General features: G+C 37.8%; 1 protein-coding gene across 1 annotated transcript in view; it reads right to left on the reverse strand.

Moving 5' to 3' along the window:
- The window catches only part of ACYP2 (acylphosphatase 2), a 177,674-nt gene that overhangs the window by 155,753 nt on the left and 894 nt on the right, over positions 1 to 21,027 (reverse strand). The window contains exons 2-3 of the mRNA XM_058551252.1: positions 6,779 to 6,795; positions 3,533 to 3,642 (exon numbers count right to left, since the gene is read on the reverse strand). Coding sequence (XP_058407235.1) covers positions 3,533 to 3,642; positions 6,779 to 6,795 — 127 coding nt within the window. The remainder of the gene's footprint in view (positions 1 to 3,532; positions 3,643 to 6,778; positions 6,796 to 21,027) is intronic.

A 21,027-nucleotide genomic window follows, 5' to 3' on the forward strand; every position in this document is an offset into this window, starting at 1 on the left:
ATGACAATCATAAAATCATATTGAAGGATAAATTTTAAAATCTGAGCAAATGAAAAGATATCCATATTATTAGATGGGAAGATTTAATATCAATTCTCTTGATATCATAAAAATGCACAATTAAAAAGCAAGTAAAACAATGAGTTCCTAAAAGAGAAAAAGGATATTAGGTAAAAAGTGAGAAAATCTGAATAAAATATGGACTTTAATTTAATGCATCAATATTGATTCATTAATTGTAACATATGTACTATCTTCACAACTTTTTTGTTAATCTAAAACTGTTCTACAAAATAAAGTTTATTTTAAAAAGCATAATTTGTAAGGTAATCAGAGAAGTTATTTTAAAAAAAAAAATATAATTCCAATTAATAGATAAAAATATCTTAAAGTTTAGAGGGAAAATAAATGCCCAAGAAAGCAAATAAATGAATGAAGAAAAATAATGAAAGGAAATATACTATATAGCCACTATAATTAAATCAATATGGAATATTGTATAGGAATCCAGAAATAAAATCTAGTTTATATGAGATTTTAATATGTGACAAAAATGTATTTCAATTCAGTGGGAAAAGAGTGATTATTTAATAAATGGTGCTGGCACAACTGGCTATGCATCTCATAGCAAATAGTCCCCAATCTCATATTATAAATAAAAAACAATTCCAGATGGAGTAATTGCTTAATGTAATAAATAAAGCATCAAACATTAGAAAGAAACCAAGGAAACAACACAATCTTTCATAACCAGAAAGAAAAGATAACCATATTTGAGTTTATGAAAATTAACAACAATTTATGTTGCAAAAGCTATCATAAACAAAATTAATAGGCAAATGATAGATTTGGGAAAATACTCACAAAAGAGATAACAGATAATGAGTTAGTAATCATCACCAGTACACAAAGAGCTCTTAAAAACTGGCTAGAGACAGCAATCCAATGGCAAAACGGTAAAGGATGTGAAAAGGGAGTTCACGAGAACAAATCTACATAGTCACAAGCATGAAGATGCTCAAACTAGTAATTAGAGAAATGCAAATTACAGTAAAAAATAATATGACACTCTACACCCAATCAGATAAAAGAAAAGTTAGAGAGCAGTAAGACCAATTGCCGATGGGATGAAGAGAAAAAAAATGTAAACTGTTAACTGCTGTTTTGAAAAGCAGTCTGACAAATATTTTTAAATGAAAAATACACAGACACTCCAACCAACAAATCACACTCCTGGGAATCTCCACCATAAAAATAAAATCACCAATGAAATGTTTATGATAGCATTGCTCTTATTGAAAAAAAAAAAAAACAACAAGAAACAATATGAGTTCCCAGCAATAACGTAATAAATAATGGTACATCTATATTGTAGAATATTAAGCAGCCATTAAAAAGAATGAATTAGAGGGGCCGGCCCCGTGGTATAGTGGTTAAGTGCTTGTGCTCTGCTGCTGGCGGCCCGGGTTCGGATCTCGGGCGCGCACTGATGCACCATTTGTCAGGCCATGCTGTGGCGGCGTCCCATATAAAGTAGAGGAAGATGGGCATGGATGTTAGCCCAGGGCCAGTCTTCCTCAGCAAAAAGAGGAAGATTGGCCTGGATGTTAGCTCAGAGCTGATCTTCCTCACAAAAAAAAAAAGAGAGAAAAAAAGAAAGAAAAAAAAAATGAATTAGAGCTATACCATTTGACTTGGACGGATTTTCCTGGATGTATTTTTGAATGATAACAGTGAGATGCAGAGAAGTGCATACACCATGATCCCATATTTAAAAAGCAAATGTTGATCGCCACCCAAAAATGTATGTGTACCCCAGGTGTGTGTATGAGAAGATGAACATGGAAACAAACGCGGAAGAAAACACACAGGTTGCTAACATAGATTATTGGTGGTGTGTGGGGGAGGAGGGGTGTGCAGTCATTGGAAAGCAAAAATGGACAGAACGTATGATATGATTACATTGATTTTGAGGAAATTAATCAAAAACCTGCTACAACATGGATTAGGATATAACATGATTGGCATGAGCATCCATCCTCCACATAGTCTCCATTCTCAAACCACCTTATAGACATTTGGCATTTTCTCATCCATTGAACTATTGTTTTTGTACAGCATAAGCCTCACAACCTTTTCTTTTGTGCATTTTGTGACAATCCTACTGAAAAATATTGTTTTCCATTAACTGTTACCCCACATTTTATGAAATGTTTTCCATTAACTATTACCCCCAAATTTATGAAATTTTCAAGTGGGGTGTGGTTTTACACACAAAGACAGGTATCTACCTATACATAAAGAAATCAGAAAAAACAGAAAGTTAGTAGTTATATATTTACTGACGTTGAACGTCCATAAAACAAAAAACCTAGTTACAGAAAAATATGCATAAAGTATTCTATTTCAGTAAAAACAAGCAAATCCCTAATTATAAATGTATGCTTGAGTATTTTTTTTATTGATGTTTTAATAGTTTATAACATTGTGAAATTTTGGGTTGTACATTTTTGTTTGTCCATCACCATATGCTTGAGTATTTTTAAGTGAAAGAGAAAGCTTTGGAAAGTACTCACAAGGCCAATGGCACAGGTTACATAAAGGGGAGGGAAGTTGAGAGGGAGGCATAAGAACAAAGCTTGGTTTTACCAGCTTTGTTCTTATGCCTCCCTGCATTTTATTACTTCACTTATTACAAAAGGCAAAAAAGTATTGCCTATTAAATCGGAAAACATTAAGTAAGGAGAATAAAGATAAACTGTAAAGCATAAAATAAAATAAATTAGCTATAATTAATCCTGCCTACCTCACAGGATCTGTTATGAAGATTAAATGAGATAATCCATGTAAAGTGTTTAGCATACTGCCTAACATGTTGCAAATGCTCAATAAATGTTAGCTATTTTTTTATTAAAAAAAAAAAAAGACTAGAGAGCAGTGGAAATACTGAAGCTGAAAAGATAAGGCCTTTGAAAAGCACATTGTCTACAGAGGGCACATTTTCCCATATTACTGAATCTGGTCTCCTTTGGGCTGCAAGGACTCAGGTTATGGTAACCACACAGCCCATTAAACACACTTTCATTGACAGTAAAAATAAAATTACCAATAGATAAATAACATACTAAACAACAAAAAGGAGATGGCAATCTTTTTGCCTTGAGGACTCCTTTAAGAACTCTAAGAACCATCCTAAGGCACTGCGCTTCTGTCATGACCACTTCAGATGAGAAATATTTGCGCCCTGGATGTTGCCCCCATGTTAGAGGAGACTTAACACAACATATTTCATACAGATTTGAGAGTGATGCTGTTGCTCTTTTTGAGGGCCTGCCCAAGTGGGAAATTCATTCCTAAATGTAGAAATCTCACTCTCAACTCGGAGAACTTCTTTGCTGGTCTGCCTAAAGCATGTTTGTTGAGTTATAATACATAAACTAAATTTGGTTCATCAATACGATTCTTATTGTCCAATGAAACATTAAAATAAGTTCATAAATTGTGTGAGTGTGTTCTTAGTCTTATTACTTACATGGAATTGACTTTCTCTTCGGGGCCTTGCACTTGGCCTGTCACAGTGCCTTTGCTGGTATTCTTCACCCAGCCAACCACTCCTATTTTTCTAGCTTCATCTTCCGTGTACTGGTTTCAGGAGAAAACAAGAGAGACAATGTCCAACATCAAAAGTCTGAATTCATAACATATTTTATTCTAACACTCAAAAACTGCTAAACTGATAACAACTTTTTTTTTTCTAAAAAATACTCTATGCTAAAAACTGTGCAGCTGACCTATGGTTAATACCTTTGTTTACAAGAACCTTCACTTCAATGGTATTTTTTGTTAAATTCCAGTTTTACAGTAAAGACAAGCACTTTATGAGAAAATAAAATGATAGTGGGAATTACTTCAGAAACAGTTTCCATGATGTGTTTTGGGATCCATAAAATTCAGCAGCATTGTCCCCATGTCTGCTAACACTAAATTACATTGTTAATCTGTGTTGCAAATGATGATCACTCCAAGATTCTCAATCACTGAAGAAAGATATCCAGTTATGATCAATATAAAGTATTTGATTAAAAGATTCTGATGTTTTCTTTTGGCTCTGGACTTGCCACATGTTATATAATCGTCTTCAAGTACATTTATTTCTCCTATTATCCTTAATAGATTTTTAAAATTCCTTTTCCTGGAACTTGAAATCAACAATCCAAAGAAGCTTATGCACCCCTATGTTCATTGCAGCATTATTCACTATAGCCAAGAAGTGGAAGCAACCCAAGTGTCCAACGACAGATGACTGGATAAAGAAGATGTGGTATATATATACAATGGAATACTACTCAGCCATAAAAAAAGACAAAATCATCCCATTTGCAACAATATAGATGGACCTGGAGGGTATTATGTTAAGTAAAATAAGCCAGACAGAGAAAGACAAACACCACATGATTTCACTCATATGTGGAATATAAACTAACACACAGACAGAGAGAACAGTTTGGTGGTTACGGGGGGAAGGAAGCTGGGGGGGGGTGGGCACAAGGGGCGAAGGGACACATTTATATGGTGACTGACAAATAATAATGTAAAACTGGAATCTCACAATCTTATAACTATTATGACATCAATAAAAAAACATAAAAAATAAAAATAAATAGGGCCAGCCCCGTGGCTTGGCGGTTAAGTGCGCGCGCTCCGCTGCTGGCGGCCCGGGTTCGGATCCCGGGCGAGCACCGACGCGCCGCTTCTCCGGCCATGCTGAGGCCGTGTCCCACATACAGCAACTAGAATGGATGTGCAACTACGACATACAACTATCTACCGGGGCTTTGGGGGAAAAATAAATAAATAAAATCTTTAAAAAATAAAAAAATAAAAAATAAAAATAAATAAAAATTTAAAAAATAAATTCCTTTTCCTGGTTCCAAATTCAGTTATGCTACTGACAAGTGAAAAACTAGCAACATTTGATTTTGAATTATTTCAACTATATCATACTAAAATTCTTGTGGATCCAGTCTACTAGGACTTTTTAAAAACAAGCTCTTCTCCTGTTTGGAGGCCACAGTGACCAAGATCTCAACTCTGCACGGCCTCAATAAAAATGAAGCAACACAAACTGAGATAGTTACAACTAGGAGTGATGTAGGAGCTGCTTCTGAAAATAAGTCAAGCTCTCACAGGTAATAATGAAAAAGGAGACAATGTGAACTGTAGGGGATGGAACTATCTCAAAATGCGGAGACTTGACTGGTGGGAACACGTTAAAACTCTCAGAGGTCAAGAATAGAGACCTAATCTAGTGACTGCCAGCCCAGATAATAGGTGAAAATACATGCCACATTTAACTTTTAGGAAAGGAATATGTTAAAAAATAAAAATTTGAAAGGCAACAAGGAGTTTCAACTTCTAAAACCCTGGGAATCACTTCCCTATGCAACATGAGCATTTTTCATTTTGCAATTCGAGATATATTCCCTTGCCTGGAAGGTTTCTTCCATCCAGAACAAGTGGAGATCTCATACTTTTATATTCAATATGCCTAATCAAATGTTTAATTCAATCACCCCAAGAGAAGTACTTTTGAAATTCATAGAAAACATTAACTAAAAACTAGGAAGGCTGTAAAGTTTTTAATAGACTACTTTTTTTCATGATATGAAGTTATTACTATATTATTGACTATATTCCCTATGCAGTACATTACATCCCCATGACTTATTTATTTTTTAACTGGAAGTTTCTACCTCTTAATCCCCTTCACCTATTTCTCCTATCCCCAACCCCTCCCCCTCTAGTAACCACCAGTTTGTTTTCTGTATCTATGAGTCTGTTTCTGTTTTGTTTTGTTTGTTCATTTGTTTTGGTTTTTAGATTCCACATATAAATGAAATCATATGGTATTTGTCTTTCTCTGTCTGACTTATTTCACTTAGCATAATACCCTCTAGGTCCATCCATGTTGTCACAAATGGCAAGATTTCATTCTTTTTTATGGCTAAGTAATATTCCTGTATGTGTGTGTGTGTGTGTGTGTGTGTGTGTGTGTGTGTGTGTACCACATCTTCTTTATCCATTCATCTATCGATGGACACTTAGGTTGCTTCCAAATCTTGGCTATTACAAATAATGCTGCAACGAACATAGGGGTGCATGTATCTCTTTGAATTAGCGTTTTCATTTTCTTCAGATAAATACCCAGAATTGGAAATTCTGGATCATATGGTAGTTCTATTTTTAATGTTTTTAGGAACCTCCATACTCTTTTCCATAGTGTCTGCACCAACTTACATTCCCACCAATAGTGTATGAGGGTTCCCTTTCGTCCACATCCCTGCCAACACTCTTTATTTTTGTCTTTCTGATAACAGCCATTCTGACAGGTGTGAGGTGGCATCTCAGTGTGGTTTTGATTTGCATTCCCTAGGAATTAGTGATGTTGAGCACCTTTGCATGTGCCTGTTGGCCATCTGCATGTCTTCTTTGGAAAAATGTCTATTCACGTCTTCTGCCCATTTTCTAATCAGCTTGTTTGTTTTTTTGATATTAAGTTGTATAAGTCCTTTATATATTTTGAATATTAACTACTTTTTAAAGATGGCTTTAATAAAAATCTTAACCAGTAATTTTGAAGAAATACAAATATTTCTCCATTTGCTGTCAAGGACGGGAATAAACAACAGACTAGCACTAAGTAGAAAAGTGCTCTATCTCTGCGAATAGAAGTAACAGCGGGAAAAAATAAATGAACAAACAGACTGTATTGACTTACCATTCTGAAGCAGACACCTGTATAAAAGAAAGATAAAAAGAAATGTCAGTTTGTCTACCTTTAAAAAAATTATATATTTCCTAACTTAACTTTCATATATTTTATTAAATACCAAGTCAGTGAAATGAACAAACTTTTAATATCTGAATGTATTCAAAAATGTCCTTAAGAGAAAAGGAAGATTATTTTTGGAGAAAAATAATAATATCCTAAAACTAAAGTATAACAAAACACCAAACCGCATATTCATTCTACTTTAAAATGTTAAATAAAACAAAATACTTATTACAAGGACAGTTAAGTATATTTGGCATAAAATTTATCTATCCTTGGCTTTTAGAATTTCTTCTCTAAATTTGTTAGTGCCTTGGAGTTGATTCCGACTCCCAGCACCCTGTGTACTGCAAAGCAGAACCCTGCTCAGTCTTTTTGCATCATCCTCTTACTTCCAGTGCCATATCAGACAACACTCCACTGGGATTTATAGGGTTTTCAAGGCCAATTTTTTCCGAAGTGGGTGGCCAGGTCCTTCTTCCTAGTCTGTGTAGTCTGGAAGCTCCACTGAAACCTGTCCACCTTGGGTGACCCTGCTGGTATTTGAAATACTGGTGGTATAGCTTTCAGCATCACAGCAACATATAGCCACCAGAGTATGACAACTGCCAGACGGGGGTGTGGTTCCCTGACCGGAAAACAAAGCCAAGCCGCTGCAGTGAAAGTGCCAAATCTTACCCCTAGACCACTACTTCTTTAAATACAAGGACTAAATTCAAGTTTAAATGTCATAAAACATTTCCGTTTTTATTTTAACTCCGCATTCTGGAAAAGCCAAAACTACAGGAACAGGAAACTGATCAGTGGTTGCCAAAGGCTGGGAGTTGGAAGAGGAGTGTTGCAAAGGGGCACGAGGGAATTTCTAGGGTGATGGGACTGGACTGCTCTAAATTTTGATTATGGTGGTGGTTACGTGACCGTATGCATTTGCCAAAACTGATTGAACTGTACACTAAAGTGGGTGAACATTACTGAATTTAAATTACACCTCAATTGAAAAAAAATTAGAGACAAATATACTGGGAAATCACAGGGGATAAATCAAACCAATTTCCAGGGAGGTCAAAAGATATTGCTTCTAGATACAGCATTTGAGCCTGGTTAAGAAGATACAGAAGGGATCAGTGGCCTAGGTAATTTTAAGTAATTTTGTAAGTGGATTTATAATACTAAGGGGTATCATTTGTTCCCTGATGATAATGTATTGTAGTACCAAATGAAAATGAAGAAAAAGAGTGGTAAAGCAATAAAGATAGGACAATATCACAAATGGAATTTTAGTCGGACTATAAAAATATTTTAAGAGATACATATAAAATGTGGAGGAATGCTGAGTGGAAAGTACTGATCTGAAGGGGAATCAGAGAGGCAATCTGTTATACAGATGGAGGGAAAGACATTAGCTAGTAGATACAACAGGAATGAGCAGAAAATTCAAGGCAAACTTCCGGTCAACCAGGCCTTGCAGAAGAGAGAAAACAGGAGAGAAAAGAGGCAGAACTATGGAAAAGTATGCAGTCATTTTATCCCGAGAGTGAGAGGGTCCCAGAAGACACTGCCCAGGTGGAGTTGAAGGTTTCAGTCAAGCCTGTACTGTGCTTATTCCGCTCTGAGTTCTTCAACAGTGAACAGCCCCCGTGATGTTAGCATTATGAAAAGAAAGCACGTGCAACTGAAGTAAACAGAAATCAGAAACATACGGCCCAGCTCTTTCCTATTCAGAGCGGTCCAAGAACCAGCAGCACCAGCATCACCTGAGAGTTTTTTTGGAAAATCAAATCCTCGGCCCCTCCCCAGACCTACAGAAACAGAAACTCTGCAGGTGGAGTCCAGGAATCTGTTTTTACCATGCTCTCCAGGTGATTCTTACGGCCACTAAAGCTTAAAACCAACAGTTGGGTCCACCTTAAAGGAAGGTCTAGGAAAGATTTGAAAAGGATTTAAATTTCAGGTCAAGAAGTGCATCACAAAGAGGAAAATCCAAATCAAGCAGGGTACTGCGGATCTGATGCATTTCCCACTGACGCTGTTCAAGTTCAAGTTGGCAATAAATCATGTACTTGCATGTCAGTGCTGCCTCATATATTTTACAAGTCAGCAGCATTACATGAAAGAAACTACGGACAATGAAAAAGCAAAAGCCCCTTCTCCTGTGCCCTAATTGGACCTGGAGTTGGAGCAGCGCAGGCAGCCTGTCCCTTAGATTGCTCCCTCCACCCTTACTACTCACGGCCAGAAATAAGGGAGCTGCCCAGAGAGCGGGGGTTGACAACATGCACCCCAGTGAAGAGCAACGTCCCTTCAACATTTATGAATCCCAGGCAGCCCTTCCAGCATCTATTGATGACAAAAAGACTTTCTGCTTAAGGTGATGGGGTTTGAGAAATTCTTAAAAGAGGTATCCAACACAGATATTCCACATGTTGCAGAGTTAGATATTCCACATGTTGCAGAGTTAGATATTCCACATGTTGCAGAGTTAGATATTCCACGTGTTGCAGAGTTAAGGAAGTCATCTACTCCAGTCTACTGATGAAATATTCTTTTCACACAGACATAGGCTAAGAATTAGGCAACTCAGATAGATCTAATAAGCACACAATTAAACATTCCGATTATTCACTTAACAAATATTTATTAATTCTCTAAGTGCAAAGAATGGGATGAGTAAATAAGACAGTCCTTGCCATCTAGGAGCTTACAGCCTAGTGGGGAAGACAAACAAGTAAACTGGCGATTAAAACACAGAACAATTATGGGTTGCAAAATGCATAAACCAGGATGCACACGGGAGTTCACAGGACAGACAAATGACCCAGTCTTGGGTAATTTTAGGGCAGGCTTGTTGACAAATGGGTTTTAGAGTTGAGACTTCAGTGACGAGCAAAAACGAGTATGATGAGAGTGGACTATCATCACAGCTGGAAGAGCATGTGCAAAGGCCCAAAGTCAAGACTATGGCATATTTGGATACCACACATAGTTAAATATTTAAAGCCATGTCATTGCACTCATTTTACAAATTATTTCTAGCCTCAAACTTCATTTAAGACTTACTAAAAAATAGTTTAATTCTGTTCCAACTGTTTCTAGAAAAATGGGTAATAATGTTTTTACACCCTAGTTGAAGTTATCATAATCTCTCAACTAATCTACTACAATAGCCCCCTTAACTAGTCTCCTTGCTTCTAGTTATGCCATCCTACAGTTTATTCTCCAGAAAGCAGCCAAGGTAGTTTTCTTTCCTTAAATAAAATCAAATCACTTCCTTCCCTAGCTTAAAACCCTCTAGTGGCTTAAAACCACATTACACTCTGAATAAAATGTATCCTGGTTATCAGGGCTTCCAGGCCCCTTCCTAATGCTTGTACCTCATATTTTAGGACTACCCTCTTTGCTCACTCCATTCCGGCCAAATTGGCCTCCTTTGTGTTCCTCAACATGCCAAGCACATTCCTGCCTCATGGCCTTTGCATTTACTATTCCCTCTGCCTGAAATGCTCTTCTCTCCCCGGATCTTCTCATGGCTGTCTCCTTCTCATTATTCATTCCCTGCACCAAAGTCATCTCCTTAGAGAAATATTCCCTGACCAATTTATCTCAAACAGCAATGCACCACCATATGGTGTGTATGTATAGTACTGGATATGTACAGTACTGATTACCATATGATATGATTATGTATTTATTTGTTTACTTAAAAATTTCCTATCTTCACTGTAAATTCTATTAGGGCAGAATTTTTTCTGTCTTGCTCACCACTGTGTCTCCAGCATCTAGAACTGAGCTTGGCACACGGTTGTTGAATAAATGAATGAAAGAAAAACCAGCTGATAAATATTTAAGTAAAATGTTTTATTCTCCTGTAATAATGCACTATATTAACATTGCAAATATACATACAACCATATTGATTAGAATTAGTTTAATTTTAAAGTGATGATGATAAATGTACTGCATTCGAAGCTGGAAAGAATTGTAAGAATTTTGTGTTGATTCTAGCAGAACTTTACCTAAATATCACATAAACACTTTGTGTGTATGTGTGAGAAACATTAGCCGTGAGCTAACATCTCTTGCCAATCCTCCTCTTTTTGCTGAGGAAGATGCGCCCTGGGCTAACAACCGTGCCCTCTACTTTATATGTGGGACGCCTGCCACAGCATGGCTTGATAAGCAATGGATAGGTCCGGGCTCAGGATCTGAACCTGCGAACACCGGGCCACTGAAGCAGAGCATGCAAACTTAACCACTACACCATCAGGGCGGCCCCAACACTTTTGAGTATATATATGTATTATGTATTTCATACTATATACTATAAAAGGTAGCAAGAAGTCACTAGAAAATGCCTAAGTTGACAAAGCAAAATATACTAATGTAAGCATGTTATTTATAGATAAAGACATAACCATATGAACTGAAAAAAGAAATGGTTAAATTGGTTGTCTTACAGAATTTATAGGATTTGGGACAAGAGATGGGAGCAGGATATGGTGGCTGCATTTGTAACTATGAATGGTAAGGGCACACACACATTTATTAACAAATCTTAAAACAGTAGAGCTAAAGGATTGTCATTTAAGTTTAAGAGACATGATTTTACTCTAAGTTCATTCTGCTTGACAAACTAGGTAGATAATACAAGTGTTACCCATTACTTTAGACAGTGATAGTTGGAAAAAAAAATAAGACTGAGATAAAGGTTGCCTTGGTTGTAGATCTAATGTTTGGAGGCTGAGACCATGGAGATCAAAGTCTTCCTGTAATGTGTCCTTTTGTGTCACTACTTGGGAAAGAATACCAAATAAAATAATTATGTTGTTAAATTTATTTAATATATGAAAATCTGTGGCAGACACTGCTAGTTGCCTACATAAAATCCATTTTTCCCTTCTTCCTTTCTAACAGAACTCTGATTTTACTTGGGGCAACAACATGAGGAGTGGCCCGCGAGATGTAAGCCAAGTCTTTGTTTGACGTTTTCAAGAAAGCTCTTTGACAGGGCCGACTCAGCCAGGGGTTTCGCCCTTGCACCCTCCCTCTTCCTGACTGTAGAGTGAATATAATGACCGCAGCTACAGCAGCCATCTTGAAACCATGAGTGAAAGGCCAAGGAAGTCATGGAGGCCTTGGCTGTGACTTCCCGGAGGGACGGGGGGAGTGGGGAACAGGGAATGACTGCTAAAGGGAACTGTGGGGGAGGGGGTGCTTGTTGGGGTGATGGAAATCTTCTGGAGTTATAGGTGTACCTCATTTTATTGCACTTCACTTTATTGCATTTTTTATATAAACGAAGGTTTGTGGCAATCCTGCATCGAGGAAGTCTATCGGGGCCATTTTTCCCACAATATTTGCTCACTTCAAGTCTCTTTGTCACATTTTGGTAATTCTCACAATATTTCAAACTTTTTCATTATTATTATATTTGTTATGGTGATCTGTGATCAGTGATCTCTGATATTACTATTGTAATCGTTTTGCGGCGCCACAAACAGCACCCGTATAAGACAGCAAACAATCAATAAATGTGTGTGTTCTGACTACTCCACCAACCGGCAGTTCTCCTGTCTCTCTCCCTCTCCTCAGGCCTCCCCATTCCCTGAGACACAACAATATTGAAATTAGGCCAATTAATAACCCTACAACGGCCTCTAAGTGTCCAAGTGAAAGGAAGAGTCACACATCTCTCCCTTTAAATCAAAAGCTAGAAATGATTAAGCTTAGTGAGGAAGGCATGTCAAAATCCAAGACAGGCTGAAAGCTAGGCCTCTTGTGCCATACAGCTGTAAATGCAAAGGAGAAATTCTTCAAGGAAATTAAAAGTTTTACTCCAGTGAACACACAAATGATAAGAAAACAAAACAGCCTTATTGCTGATATGGAGAAAGTTTTAGTGGTCTGGATAGAAGAACAAACCAGCCACAACAGTCCCTTAAGCCAAAACCTAATCTAGAACAAGGCCCTAACTCTCTTTAATTCTATGAAGGCTGAGAGAGGTAAAGAAGCACGAGAAGGAAAATTTCAATCTAGCAGAGGTTGGTTCATGAGGTTTAAGGAAAGATGCCATCTCCACAACATAAACGTGCAAGGGGAAGCAGCAAGTGCTGATATAGAAGCTGCAGCAAGTTATCCAGAAGATCTAGCTAGGATAATTAATGAAGGTGGCTACACTAAACAACAGATTTACAATGTAGACAAAACAGCCTTATATTGGAAGAAGATGCCATCTAGGACTTTCATAGCCAGAGAGGAGAAGTCAATGCCTGGCTTCAAAGCTTCAAAGGACAAGCTGACTCTCTTGTTAGGGCTAATGCAGCGGGTAACTTTAAGTTGAAGCCAATGCTCATTTAAAATTCTGAAAATCCTAGGGCCCTTAAGAATGATGCTAAATCTACTTTGCCCGTGCTCTATAAAAGGAACAACAAACCTGGATGTCAGCATATCTGTTTGCAACATGGTTTACTGAATATTTTAAGCCCACCGTTGAGACCTATTGCATACAATAAAAGATTCCTTTCAAAATATTACTTCTCATTGACAATGTACCTGGTCACCCAAGAGCTCTGATGGAGATGTACAACGAGATGAATGTTGTTTTCATGCCTGCTAACACAACACCCATTCTGCAGCCCAATAACCAAGGAGTAATTTTGACTTTTAAGTCTTATTATTTAAGAAATACATTTCATAAGGCGATAGCTGCCATAGATCGTGATTTCTCTCATCAGTCTGGACAATGCCAATTGAAAATCTTCTGGAAAGGATTCATCATTCTAGATACCATTAAGAACATTTGTGATTCACAGGAAGAGGTCAAAATATCAACCTTAACAGGAATTTGGAAGAAGTTGATACCAACCGTCACGGGTGACTTTAAGGGGTTCAAGACTTCAGTGGAGGAAGTAACTGCAGATGTGGTGGAAATAGCAAGAGAAGTAGAATTAGAAGTGGAGCCTGAAGATGTGACTGAATTGCTGCAATCGCACAATAAAACTTAAGGGATGAGGAGTTGCTTCTTATGGATGAGAAAAGAAAGTGGTTTGCTGAGATAGAATCTACTCGTGGTGAAGATGCTGTGAAGACTGTTGAAATGACAACAAAAGATTTAGAATATGACATAAACTTAGTTGATAAAGCAGCAGCAGGGTTTGAGAGCATTGACTCCAGTTTGGGAAGAAGTTCTACTGTGGGTAAAAAGCTATCAAACAGCATCACACGCTACAGGGAAATCGTTCATGAAAGAAAGAGTCTATCGATGCGGCAAACTTCATTGTTCTCTTATTTTAAGAAATTGCCACAGCCACCCCAGCCTTCAGCAACCACCACCCAGCCATCAACAGTCAGCAGCCATCAACATCAAAGCAAGATCCTCCACCAGCAAAAATATTATGACTCACTGAAAGCTCAAATGGTGGTTAGCATTTTTTAGCAATAAAGTATTTTTTAATTATGGTAGGTACATTGTTTTTTCAGACATCATGCTATTGCACACTTAATAGACTACAGTATAGTGTAAACAACTTTTATATGCACTGGGAAACCAAAAAATTCGTGTGACTCGCTTTATCGTGATATTCACTTTATTGCGGTGGTCTGGAACCAAACCCCACAATAGCTCCAAGGTATGCCTGTAGATAGCGGTGATGGTTGCAAAACATTGTGAATATACTAAAAACCACTGTATACTTGGCATGTTTTGAACGCTTTAAAAGGGTAAATTTAATGTTATGTTAATCATATCACAATTTTTTAAATGTCACCAAAAGAATGGAAAGCAGAAAACAGAACTGTGATGTAGTTCTTCCTCCCTCTCCCTGTAGAATAAGGGCAGTCATTCTCCAATTTTGCTCACCATACAAGCTCCCTGACTTTTCACCACTCCACACCAGAAAACCCTACGGTGACGAGCATCTTGAAGTACTGCAACCAGAACTAAACAGTTGAGCTCCCCCTAGATTGTACAACTCATTTCTGGAGAAGAAAGTTTCTTCACCCTCGTGACAGTTCCCATCAGTGAGGAGGAATATCCATTAGTGTGACACTCCTGGCCACCCTCTACTCTGTCCCTGACTCCCCCTCAGGGACATGCAGTGACTTATCTAACAGGTAAGTTTGGAAGGAGAAACATGCATAGCCCAGGTGGTTCCTCTTCCTCCTTCTCCTGGGAGCTAGTTACCGACAGGGATCATACCTTCTGCTCTGCCCATCAGGGAAGCCTGCCCCAGTGCAGCCCTGCCTGTGCCTGGGTGGGTGTGTTTACTTCCGCAGTACAGATTATTATAAAGTCCACTTACTTGAAGATATACACCACATCCCCAAAACTCTGCTTTATTCTTTGTCTTACTTGCCAATAACTCACATAATGAAGAAGGGTGTTATTTATTGGGCCCCTCAACCAAAACCCTTATTTTAAAGCCTTAGAAGGAATGTGCATCAAGAGGTGTCAGGACCACCAGCCCATTAATTTTGTGAAGCAGTGAACCATGCAGGCATTAACCACGGAAAGCTCCATAATCCACTTGGGATTTTCTCAGAATCTTTCTGAATTCTGATCCCTAGTTTGAAGCACACAGTGCAACAGAGGGAGGTCCACACAGAAAGAAAAGGCAAACATGGAGACATTTTCTGCAGTTTATCAGCACTGGCTGGAACAGAGCCCTCCTGGGACAGGGCTTGTGTTGGAGAAGATGCTCCTGTGGGCTTTCATGGCCTCCCCGCACTGCTTCCACCTCTCTTGCTAAAGAGAAGGGAAGCTGATATGACACACGTGGGTTTTTTACAGACACACTGCTCTGGAAACTGGGACAGACATCAGTGCCTTCAGTTATGAGAGACTCAAGCACAATATGCTTCTCAGTCAAGGTTCAATCAGCTGCAACTGTACCTCACTTTGTGGAAAGATGTGTCAGTGAGAAACTCTGAGGGGAATATTTGCAAAGCAAATCATACTTTAAATCCACAAAGAAACATTGATATTTAAAGAAACCATATGATGAATTTTAAATGTCATCCTTTCATGCAAAATCACATTTTCATATTATAATGTACCCCTTCATCTTGAATGCAGGAAGTCACACAGTCACTACCTTACAAAGCAGCCCTTAATGATTTCAAACATCTTTAATTGTTAGAAAGGCTTTATTTATATAGAATAAAATTCTGCCTCACTTTAACCTTCCACCATCAGTCCAGGGTCTGTCCCCTGGAGCCACACACCATGGCATCTTTCAAAGAGTCAAAACAGTCATCACACCACTGTTTCTTCTTCAAGCCAACTATCCCCAGGCACTTCAATTTAATTCAAGACACTTATGAAGTCCCCACCAGAAGCATAGCCTGGAAAGGATATAAAAACAAGCTACCAGCTTGACCTTCAAAATACTATCCTTATTGTCTAGTGAGAGACAGATACGTGTACACAAATCACTGCAGTTGAAAGCAGAATGGATTAAAGAGAAGTAAAAACACGTGGAACAGAGCTGTAAATGAGGGCCGGCCCCGTGGCTTAGCGGTTAAGTGCGCGCACTCCGATGCTGGCTGCCCGGGTTCGGATCCCAGGCGCGCACTGATGCTCCGCTTCTCTGGCCATGCTGAGGCCGCGTCCCACGTACAGCAACTAGAAGGATGTGCAACTATGACATACAACTATCTACTGGGGCTTTGGGGGAAAAATAAGTAAATAAAATTATAAAAAAAAAAAAAAAGAACTGTAAATGAAATGCTATGGGAACAAAGATGAGAGAGGGAATTAGAGTTAACCATACTTATGTTTCTTGACTTCAACATACTAAAAATTTCAACCTCTAAAATACAGCTTTTCCATTTACCTATCTACGTAAGGAAAAACATGTACACCTAAATCATGTGGTGTCTGACAAAGCTATTTAATAGTTCAGCCCAATTTTCATTTTAAGCAATCTTAAAGAAAATTGCTATTATTTCTATAGTTTGATAAGCTATTCCTATTCTAAATCTGAGTTAATACTGTCAAAACAAACTTAAATTTCTAAAGCACAGGTAAACCAACAGATTGCCACAATCCATTTCTACGAGTGTCGTTAGCATTCACCTGAGAGCTGGTAAAGCATCAAAGCACCTATACACAGCTTAGTCAATTTCCCTTTCAAATTTTCAGATTATATTATTCTAGATGTAACTGTAATTAAACATTTATAGAAACATTATAAGCATGTCATATTTACAAACACTCGAAAAACACAGAAGTTCGGTCCCCTGCTCCCCTATCCTTCATCCCAAAGCCCCCAGGGCAACAGAGGTTGGGGGGATAAAACATGGAGCTTCCTGAGATGCGGAGATAAAAAAGTAGAAGATGGAAAGCGAAGGGAAAAAAAGAGAAAGTTAACAGTGGAGAAACGTGACAAGCACTATCTCAGCCAGGTTATTAAGGCCAACATCAACAGTGGTAAGTCACATTGACAATATGTACCCTTGATATGGTAGGATGAGAACAGCACTTTACTCTGTGGTCTTCCTCCAACCCGTAACCCCAGTCTTATCATGACAAAAATATCAGACAAATCCCAACTCTACATTCTACAAAGTACCTAACCTCAAAGTACTCCTCAAAACTGCCAAGGTCATGGAAAACAAGGCAAGTCTGAGAAATTGTCACAGCATAAAGGAGCCTAAGGGGACACGATAACTAAACATAATGTGATATCCTGGATGAATCATGGAAGAGAAAAAAGACTTTAGGTAAAAACTAAGGAAATTTGAATAAAGTATAGACTTTCATTAATAATAACGTATCAACATTGGCTCACCAGTTGTGACAAATGTACCATACTTACGTAAGATGTTAAAAGGGGAAACTAGATGTGGGGTGTATAGGAACTCTCTATAGTACCTTTCCAACTTTTCTATAAATCTACAACTATTCTAAAACAAAAAATGTATTTTAAAAAAAAGTACACCGGGGCCGGCCCGGTGGCGCAAGCGGTTAAGTGCGCGCGCTCCGCTGCGGCGGCCCGGGGTTCGCTGGTTCGGATCCCGGGCGCGCACCGAAGTACTGCTTGGTAAGCCATGCTGTGGCGGCGTCCCATATAAAGTGGAGGAAGATAGGCACCGATGTTAGCCCAGGGCCGTCTTCCTCAGCAAAAAAAGAGGAGGATTGGCGGATGTTAGCTCAGGGCTGATCTCCTCACAAAAAAAAAAAAAAAAAAAAAAGTACACCAAAAGAAACAGCAATGGAAAGTAGCAGCAGCCTAAGGCCCTATATGGAGACTTTACAGATGAGTCTGAGACGTTAATCCACTACTTGTAATATTACTTCTATAAATGTATTTTCCTGAATTTCAAATAACCAATTTATAAACTAATTCTTGGAATATAATCTGTTTGTAAATTAGGGTGTGTGTTTTGAGAACAGGGTAGGGTATATTTGACCCCTAGAACATTTTGACTGCCATTTTGTCACCAAGTATGTTTTAAATTCAAATATTCTAAATAGAAGTATAACAACATACCTTGTTTTGGGTTGGAAAATATTTTCTGTCATGAACTCCATTAAGCCAATTTAACTCATTGATCAATTTTCCATCAGGACAGGACAGTTAAATCATTTTTCATTTTTTCTACCTTCATTTTTATGTCATTGAAACTATTTTCTTTGGGAATATTTTCCATTTAAATATTTCAATGACAATTTTATTTATCAATCTATATTATGTCCATATTAAATGTTCTTAATTATAGCTTCTTCCATTGTAAATTTACTTTTCTAGCCATTATTTCTAACAAGCCAGTATTCACTAAGATTTTACTATTCCATACTTTTAAATTAAAAGTGAATTTTACAACGTTCCCTTAATTATTGCCCATTTTATATTAAAATTAAAATTTTTATTTTTTATTATTTATTGTCAATTTCTACATAAACATTATGTAGAATTTATGACTCGGATAAAAGGCTAATGGTTTCTATTTATTCCTTAGGTAATCCACAAGAAAATTGTGAGCAGTTTTGTGAGACACAGACTGATATACAGAAATAGTGACAGTGCCATCAAGCAACAGAGAGAGAGGGTCAGAGTCTGTAGTTTTTGAGTGTGCTGACTGCTTACTGACCAGGTCAAACTTCCTTGGAGCCAAAAGGACCACAAAAAATCCTCAGGGTCATCTGGAATGGTCCAAATGGCCGGGTCCAAATGTCCTGCATCAGTGCACACGTGTTTGGTGCTTTGATCAGGAGGAAGGCAAAATAAAGGTAGTAAGGGTACTTAGAAGAGAATCAATAGGTTATAGTGATTTAGAGCATAGGCTCCAGTATCAGACTGTCAAGGTTTGAATCCCAGTGCCACCACTTAACTTACTGTGTAACCTGGGAAAGTTATTTCTCTATGCCTCAGTTTCTCCATCTGTTAAATGAGGAAAATGGCTGAGGTCACAAGGTTGAGGATTAAATGAGACAATGCACGTAAAATATTGAGTACAGAGCTTGGCACATCCTAAGTTCTCAGCAAACATCAGTGTATATATGTGCAAATATGTGATTGTGAATTTGTCCCACATACTATGCCTTAATAAATCAATAGTATGCGTGTACTCTCTTCCATTGAACAAACTGCAAACTATAGGAGGTATTGTCCTAAAGCTGATTTTTTAAACCTCACGGTTTATGTATCATACATTTCTCTTTCCTATAATTGTACTGTTGCCCAAAATCCATCTTCATATACCATGTCACCTTCATATGCACAAAAATGTAATTATATAGTTAAAATCAATAGAAATACACTATAAATTAACAAAAAACATTGTATAAAGGAAAAGTGCAGGTTTTACAGTTAGAGAGATGCAGGGTCAAACCCCATTTGTCGACTCTGGGCTTTTCCAAGTTACTGAACCTCTCTTGACCTTATTTTCTCATTGTTAAAATAGGAATAAGACATATATATCAAAAAATTGTGATGAGAATTAAGTAAATAACAGTAAGATGTTCAGCACATGGAACACATTCAGTAAATGTCACACATGTGCATACACACACACACACGCACTCCTTAACTACTGCCATCTCTGTCCAGTAGACCAAATACTCTATTAGGTGATCTTTGCCATCGTTTTCATTTTTTATGTAATGTGTTTCAATGACTTATTGTGGCAGTTTTCAATCCAGAGTACCATACCCCTGGGTGTACCCAAAAACTTTCTAAAGGGTACAAAGCCATGGATAATTTTAAGGGAATCAGTTTCCAGATCTTCAACTTCCACGTGTATTCTTTCCTAAAACCGACCTAAGAAGGCACCTGTGGTCTGCCGAGGTTCTCCTTTCCTACACCCCTTTTCACAATCACCCTTTGAAAGAAAGGCTCGTCTCTTTACAAAACACATACTCTCACTCACCCTAAATCTTACCCTGGTACACTGCCCCAAAGTGTAAAAACCTCTAGAGTACCAAAATAAAAGGAGATAATTCAACCTTTCCTTTAATCAATGTTCCATAAACACCCCCAGCTTTCTCCTTAAGAAATAAACTTCCAATACCAATTTACCTTTTAAATTTAATATTTATCATACTTTTAAATGTATTTATATTATTTTCATCAATCGTGTTCTAATAATAATCGCAATAGTAACTCAAGCCAGAAGAAAAAAATTAAGAGCTTTATAGTCAAAATAAATTAATAAAACATATGTATATATGTATGTATATACACATACATACTATAAATACATATTGCAGAAAAGTTTGATAGGGTGATCAATAAAACTCTCAAGTACAACAACAGGATAAAATTCTGTGGGGAAGGGGAATGGAAATCAAATTCAAAAAGGAAAAAGTGGGCTGGCCCTGTGGCGCAAGCGGTTAACTGCGCTCACACCGCTTCAAGGCCTGGGCTTCGCAGGTTCAGATCCAGGGCGCGCACCGACGCACTGCTTGTCCAGCCATGCTGTGGCGGTGTCCCATATAAAGTGGAGGAAGATGGGCATGGACGTTAGCCCAGGGCCAATCTTCCTCAGCAAAAAAAGGAGAGGATTGGCACCGGATGTTAGCTCAGGGCTAGTCCTCCTCACAAAAAAATAAATTAAAAAAAAAGGAAAAGATATGAGGTAAAATTTCCCACTGTTAGAAGCTTTATTTTAAATGAATGATGGTAAATATTAAATTACTACCATATTTATATTCCATTGGATAAACTTCAGAGTGATTCAACATTTTAATTTAGAAA

This window comes from Diceros bicornis, chromosome 12, assembly GCF_020826845.1.
Source record: "Diceros bicornis minor isolate mBicDic1 chromosome 12, mDicBic1.mat.cur, whole genome shotgun sequence".
Lineage (NCBI taxonomy): Eukaryota > Metazoa > Chordata > Mammalia > Perissodactyla > Rhinocerotidae > Diceros > Diceros bicornis.